Source organism: Euphorbia lathyris, chromosome 10 (assembly GCF_963576675.1).
Source record: "Euphorbia lathyris chromosome 10, ddEupLath1.1, whole genome shotgun sequence".
NCBI classification, from domain to species: Eukaryota; Viridiplantae; Streptophyta; class Magnoliopsida; order Malpighiales; family Euphorbiaceae; genus Euphorbia; species Euphorbia lathyris.
In genome coordinates this window covers 21904111-21916048 of record NC_088919.1, presented here as the reverse complement: position 1 = coordinate 21916048, position 11938 = coordinate 21904111, and the positions used below count along the sequence as shown (strand labels likewise).

At 31.5% G+C, this 11938-nt stretch overlaps 1 protein-coding gene across 1 annotated transcript; it reads left to right on the top strand.

Moving 5' to 3' along the window:
• The first annotated feature begins 8030 nt into the window (after positions 1-8030).
• LOC136209417 (pectinesterase inhibitor 10-like) lies at positions 8031-8735 on the top strand. The gene has a single exon (XM_066000879.1). The coding sequence runs from the start codon at positions 8090-8092 to the stop codon at positions 8645-8647; it is 558 nt and encodes a 185-aa protein (XP_065856951.1). The 5' UTR covers positions 8031-8089; the 3' UTR covers positions 8648-8735.
• Positions 8736-11938: the final 3203 nt, after the last annotated feature.

The following is an 11938-nucleotide window of genomic DNA, read 5'->3' as shown; positions in this document are numbered from 1 at the left end:
ATATATATATATATATATATATATATATATATATATATATATATATATATATATATATATATGTGTGTGTGTGTGTTTTAAAACGATTTTCAGAAAATAAGGAAAAAACTTATTGAAGATTTTTTTCCGTTTTATCTTTAGAATAATAAAACTAATTTTTATCAATCTAACTATAAAACTAATAGATTTTGTTATAATGATTATCAACCAACATAATCAGGAACATATGCAGAATCTATTTTAATTAACAATTAATTAAAACTTATTTATCTTTAGAATTAATTAATCAAAATCAGTTTCGTTAATTAACCTAACTATAAATATTCATTCAATCTGATTGAAAAACTTCTAAATTTTCATATATTAAATAACGGATTTAACGCAGACTCTGATACCACTGAAGGAAAATAGACAAACGTTTGGCAGCGGAAATATAAAATTTTAACCTATTTCCATTAACCCAAGATTCGTTAATCGTTATTTCATATAAAGAGGGATAGAAGGAAATATCTTTTGGAGTTCTATCTACCGTTGCAATCGTAGTGCCCACAACTCTTACTCCGAGTTCCCGAGCACAAAACAAAAACACAATTCAAAATCAAATTAGAACTCAATCGTATAAAACAACCAAAGTAGATTGTCTCTAATTAATCAACACAAGATCAAGGATAAAGAGAAAGAGATGAAATCAATTGAATCGGTAGGAAGTGGTGGATTATTTCGTCATCAACTAAGGGGTTCGAAATTCTCTCTCTTCAGTTGCACAAGGGTTAGCCGAAATTCACTTAGTAGGGGGGTATAAATAACCTCTTGTATCTAAACCCTAGTTAGATAGAATTAGGTTACTTAATAAGAGTTTTATTCGGAATAATACTCTTTTTATTATTATCTATAATTATATCTAAATATAAAGATAATAATAACTTATTTAGTAGGATAATAATTAGAAGTAATATAATCAAAATAAACCTCCTAATTGAATTATCCTATAATTAATTTAATTCACAATTATAATCTAATTAAAATTGTTTAAGAATCAAATTAATTATTAATGTAATTTCATACATGAAATTCGCCCCCCTCATTTACTGGGCCTTAGTGGACTCAGTTGGGCTTCCATTAATTAATTAACATCTGTTTCTCTTTTGGGCTCCAAGTCTTATGTGTGACCCATTAGGTTCTTATTGCTTCTAGCCGTATGCAACTATTAAATTAATTTTCTCAGAATTATATTTAATCTTTGCATAACGGAATGAGTGCGCGAAATGTGATTAGCAAATCCGAAACATTCCCCCAGAGCTATAAGAAGACAGGTTGATTCTGTCGTTGACCTTTCCGTATTAGTTACAGTATAATTCGATCTTTTATCAACTACATCCTTGAACTGAATCGTATGACTATGGATAATGTCAATGCACATATAGCGAGACATTCGTTTTACTTGTACAGACCGAGTCAACTCCAATTAGATAGGTTAAGTGAAATCTGTATTTGAAGTCTTAAGTTATCACCTTGCAAGGATATAGAGTCAAGTCTTCCACAAGCGATCCTTGGACGTATCTCCCATTTATCGGGAGTGACAAATGCTCAATCCAATGTATAACTATCCTGTAATTACTTCCTGTGACACCCAACGTCTGTCGTTCACACCCCAGAGTCATCTCTGTTATGGATCGTGTTACAACAGGATCAAAGCATCACATTCCGTAATCCAGAATCACTAATTAACATTCTTTTGAGTCTTAGGATTACTTATACCTATTAATACCAATGAGATGAACAGGTGACAAGGATGAATCTACCCATCCCGTTATCTCAAGTCGGGTCCCCAATCCTAATGAACTCCCTTTCATTGGATCCATGCAACTGTCCAGATTATCTGTATATCTGAAGCTTGTGAGATCAGCTCTCTGCCTTGACAGAAGACATTGTTACATGCAAGTCTCAACAGTGATATGTCAATCCTAAACATATTACTTGACTTGGGGTGGTTTTAAGTTTATTAGTTTATTATAAAGTTTCGTCTCACTTCATGCTTGTATGAACACTTTATAATCACTTTAAACAAACTTAGAGATTTCCTTTTATCAGACTTATTTAGTTCTTTAAAAGAGGTTGCCTTTATACAATTATGAAACCATATCTTATTAAAACAAATGACATAAAGAACACTTCATTTATATTTAGTTCATATCCTAGAACAATTGTCTATAGGACACTAAACCCCAACATCTATCTACTGCGATAATCAGTCAGCAATTCACGTTGCTAACAATCCAATTTTTCATGAAAAGATAAAACATATAGAACTTGATTGTCATTTTGTGAGAGAGAAGGTGCAAGCAGGGGTTATTCACTTGTTATCTGTTTCTACCAATCAACAACTTGCAGATCTTTTAACAAAAGCTTTGGGAAAGTCTCAATTTGAAGAACTTGAACACAAGCTATGACTGAAAACTATATACAGTCCAGCTTGAGGGGGGATATTAGATATATATTAGATTTTATTATTTTACAGTTGTATAGGTAGTTTAAGAATAAGTTAGTTTTATAGGGACTAAATTAGAATTTTACTTCCCTTCCCTTCCCTAATCTTCTTGTATATATTGTATACTTGTGTAGGTATACGATTACTTTTGATCTTCTTCTCTATCAATAAACTTCTAGTTTCCTTCTTTGTTCTGTGTTTAATATACCGAAAATTTGAAAAGACTTGTTTAACTGTTATTTAGCTACACCAGACCTTCTAAACCCATTTGTTGATAAATTGAAGCAGTTTCATATATTTTTTTGTAGCTATATTAATAACACAGTAAAATATTTTAGACAGTTTAAAAAAACTAAACCTGCTCCATATAAATTAATCACAATTTTTTTTAAATTGTTTGAAATATTTTACTGTGTTATTAATGCATTAAATATTTTTTTTTTGTTAGTAATGCACTAAATATTTAACCATAACGTTACGGCTAAATCTGCACTTCGCTTAAAACATTAAAGGTAAATATTTAGTACATTACTAAAAAAAATAATAATTAGTGCATTAATAACACAGACAATTTCAAAAAAAAAAATTGTGATTCATTTATATGAAGCAGGCTTAGTTTTTTGTAAACTATCTAAAATATTTTACTGTGTTATTAATATAGTTAAAAAATTATATGAAACTACTTCAATTTATCGACAAACTGGTTTAGAAGGTCTGATGTAGCTAAATAACAGTCAAACATGTCTATACAAATTTTTGGTAACGCGTGGTTAAAATTGATTTTGCTTGAAAACGTTACGGTTAAATTTGCACAATTTCATATGTTAGAACTAAATCTGCACTTCGGTTAAACGTTAAATTTAAATTTATACAATTTCATACGTTAGGGCTAAATCTGTACTTCTCTTGAAACGTTAGGGTTAAATTTGCACAATTTCATACGTTTGTAATGCACTAAATATTTAGCCATAACGTTTCAAACGAAGTACAGATTCAGTCCTAACGTGTGAAATTATACAAATTTAACCCTAACATTACGGTTTTAATTTTATTTTTACTTGTATAATATAATAAATTTTAAATTTTTTATTATATAAGTTTTTAAAAAAAGTATTATATAAAAAAATTAAAATTTATTATATAAATTTTGGGCACTGGCGTCCCTTTGTGGGATTCCTGTCAACATACCCATTAGGGCACTTATGGCACCGTAATAGGTAATATAATATTAAAAAAATTCATTTTATTGGCCATGGTTGGGAATAGCCCCTTCTAGGGGAATATTTCCCAACCAGGTTTAGTAAAGTATTTGTTTTAAAAAAGTGGCCCTAAATAAGGGGCTAATTCTGTTTGGAGAGGGTTTTTTTGTGATGATGTGCCAAAAATTTAAAAGAGAGAAAATATGAATTGTAGCATATTCTTACGGGTTTAATGAGATTGCAACAATAATTCAAAACTCATTTTTATAGTGTCAAACTCTATGATCATCATTTTTAACATTAAAATCATAACAACAAAAGATTGCAACAATAATTATAACAGTACAATCATAACATTATCAAAATTTACAACAAAATTGTAACAATAATTCAAACCCTAAACCTTAAACAATAATCATAATATTGGAGTGCTTCCAGGCTTTACAGAAGCAATAAAAATCAGCATCATCATACAGAATTAATGGCCTTTGAGAGGAAGTTCAGAAGAAAAAGGAACTAGAACATCCCAATCACCCTCACTGTGATTGATGTCTTGGCCTTCACCATTTTTATCACATCCCAATCACCCCTCACTCTGATCGATGCCTTTGTATTCAAGATAAACGAATCATTGTGATTGATGCTTTTCCATTCAACCTTCATAAAAATTAAGTCATTTTAGAGAAATAAAAAAAACGCTCCGCAGAGAGAGAATATGCGAAGTCTGCGAAGAAAAAGACACCTGAAAAATGATGATTTTTACTTCGCAGAAAGCGAATCTGCGAAGTCTTCAAAGATAAATTCACCTGAAAAATGATGATTTTGCTTCGTAGAAAGCGAATCTACGAAGCTTGCGAAGAGAAAAAAACAAACTGAAAAAGGACGATTTTGCGTCGCAGGCTTCACAAATTCGCTTTCTGCGAAGCAAAATCATAATTTTTCAGGTGAATTTCTCTCTGCAGACTTCGCAAAATATGATGTAAACTCATTTTGCGAAGCCATTTTCTAGAAAAAGAGGAAGATGAAACAGATACTTACCTTATTTCCGCCTTTTTCGATTGAAATCGACAACAAACATATGATAAACACAAAAGAACATTGAATAACGATGCCTTCGATTTGTACAAGAAGAAAAAACCAAGAGACGAAGAAGAAACATGAAGATGAAGAACCATGCCTTCACAAAAAAGTGACAAAGAGAGGAAGAAGGGACATGATGATGAAGAAATTCTTAGTGATTCACACAATATAAAGGAAGGGGAAGTTGAAACGATAGACAAGAAAGAGAAGTGAAACCGATATACATGAAGGGGGAAAGACGAAAGGTTTGGGGTACTTTAAAAAATTCACAAATATATAGTCTAGATAGGTACTGCCTTGGATAATTGGTCTATATATGTAAATGAGCCTCCCATTTGATCCAATTTTATAATTTTACCTTAAAAATATAACAGTAACTCATATTATCACTAAACATCGTAGTAAAAATAGAATCAAGAATATAATATTTGAAATTATTAACTATTAAAATGGTTAAGCGATAATATATAATCCATGCAACGTGCGGGTCTTCGACGTGTGTTAGTTGTAGAATTGGTTCCTCAATACTGTAGTGGTCGAAGATGCATCAGATGAAAGTTTAAATTTGATCATCCAACAACATTGTTGTTCTTCAAACAACATCAATCCATGACCATTATGATATGTGGTAAAAAATGTGAGAAAGAGAACATAGAAGAGAGGGAGAACAATTACCAAAAACTTTAGGGAGGAGAAACTGATTTTGCATTTTCGTTGATGAGATTCCAAAGCACAGAGCTCGAGATACAAATAGTCGTTTCATGGGCTTGCACACAATATGTGTCAACCGTTTCTCTCTCCATAATTAACTTGTCAAGCGATAAAAGCTACAAAAAAAATAGCAAAACACACTACAAAAAGAATAAAATACAACAAAAAATGAAAACATGACTCATTAGAATTTAACATATATCATTGCACTCCCCTTAAGACCTTGCCTCAAGGTCAAATTTAGGAAAACTCTTCTGCATCTCATAAACAAATTCCCAAGTTACTTCATCTAGAGTTCCTCATATCCACTACACGAGGACTTTGGTGGCTGCCCTCTTGTTTATTCTCAGCAAGCATGGATTTCACCTTGTTTTTAAGACTTTCTTCCATCTTTCTAAACTCAGTCATCGGAAAAGGTTTCGATATGGCAGGTGTACCACAGGGAAGAAACGATGCTCTGATACCAAATGATATCAGTAAAATTTAGGGAGAAGTAGAATCTAATAGAGAGAGAAGAATTCTGATATTTTTATTCATAACTGTAGCAATGGTGAATAAATGCAATATAGTTGTTGCACATGTGCGTGATTACAAGATACGTGTCACTATTTGCTCTCTCACTCAACTAACTTGAAAACGAGCAAAATAACAAAAACACAACAACAAAGCATAAAACGACAAACTGAAATTTAAATAATATCACCTTATGATGCATGAAGTCTTGGAGTGAGTTATGGTGTTACGGGCTTAATACATTATTTGCCCCCTGAACTTGTCCAAAAAGCTTGATTGGTCCCATTAACTTTTAAAGTGTCTAGATAACCTCCTGAACTTGCAATAAATTTTATGTTAGCCCCCTGAACTTGCGTAAAATGTAATAAATTGATCACTCGATTGAAAAAAAAAGTAAATTAAATGCGGAAGATGTATTCCACGTGTCTTAAAAAAAGAAAAACAATCAAGATCAGGGGTATGCGGTTGTAATATTAGAGAATACAAGTTTTATAGTTGAGCACGTAATAACTTTATTTTTAATCTATTCTTGAATTATGTAATAACATTCTAAAACATGTGGAATATATCTTCCGCATTTAAGTTACTTTTTTTTTTTGTAATCGAGTGATCAATTTATTACATTTTACACAAGTTGAGAGGACTAACTGAACATTTTATGCAAGTTCAGGGGGCTATTGAGACACTTTGAAAGTTAAGGGGGACAATCAAACTTTTTGGACAAGTTCAAGGGCAAATTGTATATTAAGCTTGTGTTATGTGTATCATTAAACTAAAACAATGTTTGAGATTCAATTCATGTGTGTATATATATATTAAATAATTATTAGTTTTTGGTGCGATGCACAGATTTATCTTAACATCTAAATATTAACAAAAAACTAAAATCTAATAATTACAATTAATGATATAAGGTGCAATATAAATTAAATATTATTTTATTTTCACATTTACTTTAAATAATATTTTTATAGATAAATATAATAATATAATTAAAATTAATATATTATATATTATATTTGATAACTTGTGAAAAAGTCCTTGATCGGAACACTTTCCTATGAGGCGCCGTTGGGATCGGCCGGGGACACTCCGATGCCTTTGTCAGTAATATTTTTGAGAGAATAAACTGTAATCACAAAAGTAGGGTTAGAATAATGTGTACATTTGATCCCAGGAAGCTGGGGTATTTATATGCAATTCTGTAACAATCACATTAATCCATTTTATTGTCCTTGAAGGTGAGTTTCGATGTTACTTTAGTTATACTTGATGGTTTCAGTATTAATGGAGTTCTTAGTGTCATCAATGTCAGAAGTTTCTCCTTGATAACGGTTTAAAGACCACTAAATTAATCATGCATTAATTATAATTAATTACATATTAACCATGCATAAATTCTAATTTTATAAAAAAATAATGGTTTATCATTATTTCTATTAATTTCTCTTTATTTATCGTTCTATAATAATTTGGGTTGTTATTAATATTATATTTTTTATCAGTAAAAAAAAGAAGTGATACCTCGACTACATCATTACTGTTTTATATTATATATATATCCATCGTGAAAGATTCTAAAATATATATATATATATATATTTTTTTTGATAAAGCATATTTCCTTAAAAAACACGGACCTTCAAAGTTCCATTGATTACTAAATTTGATTCCTATGATAGTAGAGAAATTTTATTGTAGATAGGATTCAATAAATTCAATTAATAAAAAATCAAATGCATTATTAAAAAATGATTGATTAAAGAAAAAAAAAATACAATCATTACCTTTTCTTAAAGATTCATTGTAAACAACATAGTACAATCCCCTCGTACACATGGCAGATCCTTTCTTATTTCTGCTCTTTTTCCTTTCAGATTCACTTATTTATTTTTAACAAGTATTTTTCTTATTTATGGTAACAATGTAATTGCAGATTTGCAAATGATCCTTATAATCAATACTATAATATCCTTACGGATTTGGACAATTTAATTACCATTTCTGATTTATGGTATGAAACTGCACCAATTTAGCCTATATAAAGCATATACATATGAACACCAAATTGCTCACATCAATCCCAAATTAACTGAAAATGGAATTCCGACCACCTCTCCTCCTCTTGGCAGTTTTAGTCTTCCATCTCCGGCCGGCTTCCTCCGCCGTTCCTATTAATGGTGAAGACTTCATCCGCAAAAGCTGCAAAGCATCAACGTATCCTGATCTCTGCTACTCTTCCCTGTCCCCATTCGGCGGTCAAGTCCAGCAAGATCCGGGGAAGCTTGCGGGTGTAGCAGTCTCATTTTGCCTCTCCAAAGTTCAGGTTGTGAAGGCCTACATATCCAGCCTCTCTCGTAAAACTACAGAGCCTAAGTTAAGCGCATCTCTCAAGCAGTGCTTGGAGAACTTCGATGACGCCGTAGATAATATCCAGAAATCAGTGAATCGGTTGAAAAATGGGAAATCCTCAGGCGTAATCGGCGACGTACAGACGTGGATGAGCGCTGCGTTAACCGATGAGGATACTTGTGTAGACGGTTTCAAGAACGTTCCGAATGGGCCGGTGAAGAAGGATGTGATTAATCGGACGGCGGAGGTGGAGAAGTTTAATAGTATTGCGTTGGCTATGATAAACCTTTATGCTCATACTTAAATAAATGTCTGGTTTTCTTATTTATATATGATTCTCGGTAGCTTGTATTGGGAAAGGATTATATATCATTTAACCTCAACTTCTCATATTATATTAGAATAATAGCACTTCTTAATTTATGATTTCACATTATATTATCTTACAGTAATTTTAATTTTACCTTTGCGGGGTTCTTGTATTCTATTGAGATAGGGATAAGGATAAATAGAGATACAAATATGATAGTTTGGTATGTGGGATAAGGATAGAGATAAAATAGTACTCAATCTGTTCAACAATACATGTCTTTTACTGGGCGTTTGGTATTCTATTAGGATAAGGATAAGGATAGAAATTGGGATAGGGATAGGGATAAATGGTTGGGATAAAGATAAAAATATGATAGTCGAGAATTATTATTCAATGTTTGGTATGTGGGATAGAGATGGGGATAAAATAATACATTTTACTATTTTAACCTTATTTAAAGTACATAGGATTAATTTGAGGGATAAGATGGACTTTTCCATCCTATTAAAATCGCAGGAGCTTATCCCACCTCCTTATACCATCCCCTCCTGGGGGGGTAAATTACACCCATGGCCACTGAACTTAACCCATTTTCACATTATGGCCATTGAATTTCATTTCTTCCCAGTATGGTCATTGAACTTTATACTTTTTAACACCGATTACCACTTAACGCCTCAAAACGACCATTGACGGCTAAAACTAAAAAATCCAAAGCGCTAATGATATTCTAAGGAACTTTAATTCTTGAAAATTTTCGTTTTGATGTTATTTAGGTGTTGTTTGGTTAGGAGAGAGAAAGTGATTTTTTAGAGAGAGCTCCAAAAAATGTGATTTTTGAAAATAAAAAATGTGGTTTCATTGTAAATATCGTTCTGAACAACTTTAATTCTTGAATATTTTTATTTTGAGATTGTTAACAGTCGTTAAAGGTCATTTTGAGAAGTTGGTTAAAATTGAGTGGTGACCAGTGTTAAATAGTATAAAGTTGAGTGGCCATACCGGGAAGAAATGAAGTTGAGTGGCCATAATATGAAAATAGGCAAAGTTTAGTGGCCATGGGTATAATTTACCCCCTCATGGGTATAGGATTTGAGGGATAAGAAGCTTATCCCTCATCCGTCTCACTCTTCTATCTCCCAAACAAACACGGGATAACTTATCTCGTTTTGTTTATCCCTATCCCGCCTCCTATATCCCTTTTAACAAACATCCCGTTAAGGTTAATGCACACTAATTAAGAAATGCAATTAATTTTAAGTAAAAACCTTGTTACCCTTGTATTAATTGCATCCACTAGTAACTTTATCTATTCCTAAGGCAAAAAGTCAACTTAAATAGAGGTATATTTGGTAAAAGTAAATTAATATGTATAGATTGAAGCAAAATGTCATGTATTGTGAAACAAAAAAGGTTCTCTAGAAAAACATGTATTGTGGAACATATGGAGTACATTTTACTATTTTAACCTTATTTAAACTACATAATATTAATTTGAGGGATAAGATGGATTTTTCCATCCTATTAAAATCGTGTGAGATTATACCACCCTCTCTTGGGTATAAGATTTGAGGGATAAGAGGCTTATCCCTCATTTGTCTTACTCTTTTGTCTTCTAAACAAATACGTGATAACTTATCTTGTGTTTTTTTATCCATATCCCACCTCCTATATCTCTCATAACAAACACCCGTTGATGTTATAAATCGTAAAATTTTATGTTAGGTGTATTTAAGAAATTATCGACCAACCATTTTTCTGGCTCATTAATCTTGTTGCCTTACTAAATGCTTGTCCTATTATCATCAATAAATAAAAATATGAATAACACCATTTATCAAAACATCACGTTACCATATCTCATCATCAAAATATTTCATTGTGACATGTTAATAAAATAAAAAAGTTAATGTGGATCAAACTCAAAATGCTTCATCATCGAAGATTAATTACCACTACAAGCCAAAATTTCTTTATTTATTGTAAAACACATGTCTTTTTAGCAAACAGAAATATCACATTTCTTTTTACTTGCAAATTTTGACTGGGCTACAATATTCAAGCACCGTAGGCTTCCAATCTATTATCCTTATCGAGAACAAGTTTATGGATCCTAACTGACTGGGGGCTTTGGTTGGTTGTATTTTGGATATCAGTAGCAGACTGCAGAAATTCAAGGTTCATGAACCCAGAAGTGCTAATGCAGCTCACAAACTAGCAGCTTTGGGGACTTGCTGTTGCTAGTCGAAAATCTTTGTAAAAGATTTTCCTCAATTTATATCTTCTTTTATTATGTTAGATAAAGGTGTTTAAATGTTTCTGTTTGAACTTACCATTTCAATAATAAAAACAAAAAAATAGTTGATGAATCAGATTTCTGCTACATAGCTTAAGGTTTTTTTTTTTTTTTTAAAGGTTAAGGTTTTATTTTATTTGTAATGAATTAACATTTTATTTTGTCAAATTTTTATAGTTGTATTGCTAGGTGTATTACATAACATGTCAAAAATCACGCTAAGTTGGAATATATCGAAGCTGTTAATTTTTTGTCCACATTGCTTGACACCAATTTTAATAGATGACACAATTCGATTTTCCTATTTAGATAACACACAATAAATATCAAGACATTTTTTTCCCATCATCTGATAGTTTTTTTTTATGATAGTTTGTTAAATTTCTGTCATCTGAAAACTTAAGTGAAAAACCCTCAAGTTTTCCAAAAAGGGAAGATGATGGAGAACACGAAGCCAATTGTTGAAGCAATCAAGTTTTCCAAGAAGGGAAGATGATGGAGAAGTCATTACGAACAATTTGAGTATGACGCAAATGCATATGAACTAGTAAATTCAATTTTTCAATTTGATTGGTGCCATCTGCATATGCGCTTAGTTGAATTTTGAGGGTTTTGTGGATTTTGGCTGCGCTTGAAAGGAAATTAGGTATTTGTTTCTATATTATTTGATTTTTCTAATAATCTAATGTTTTCGTTAATGAACCTCAATAATCAATGCATGTTTTTCGATTTCTGCAATAAGATTCCATACGTTTAGTTCTAGAGGATAAAAAAACAAAAACATATGTGGCCATTATCAAGATAAGTGCGTGAAACTTCTTTTATATGTCCATCTATATAGTTTGTATTCTATTATTTTTATGAGATAATGGTAGAAATTGGCCTTTGAAATTGTTTCATCACTTACACCCATTATTCAAAACCAAGGCCGTCTAGACACTTAAAATCGAGAATCCGCCGCAATTTTTTCTAATTAGTCCCTCTAA

Coding starts and splice junctions, on each gene's coding strand:
- LOC136209417 (XM_066000879.1), top strand. CDS start 8,090: ATGGAATTCCGACCACCTCTCCTCCTCTTGGCAGTTTTAGTCTTCCAT.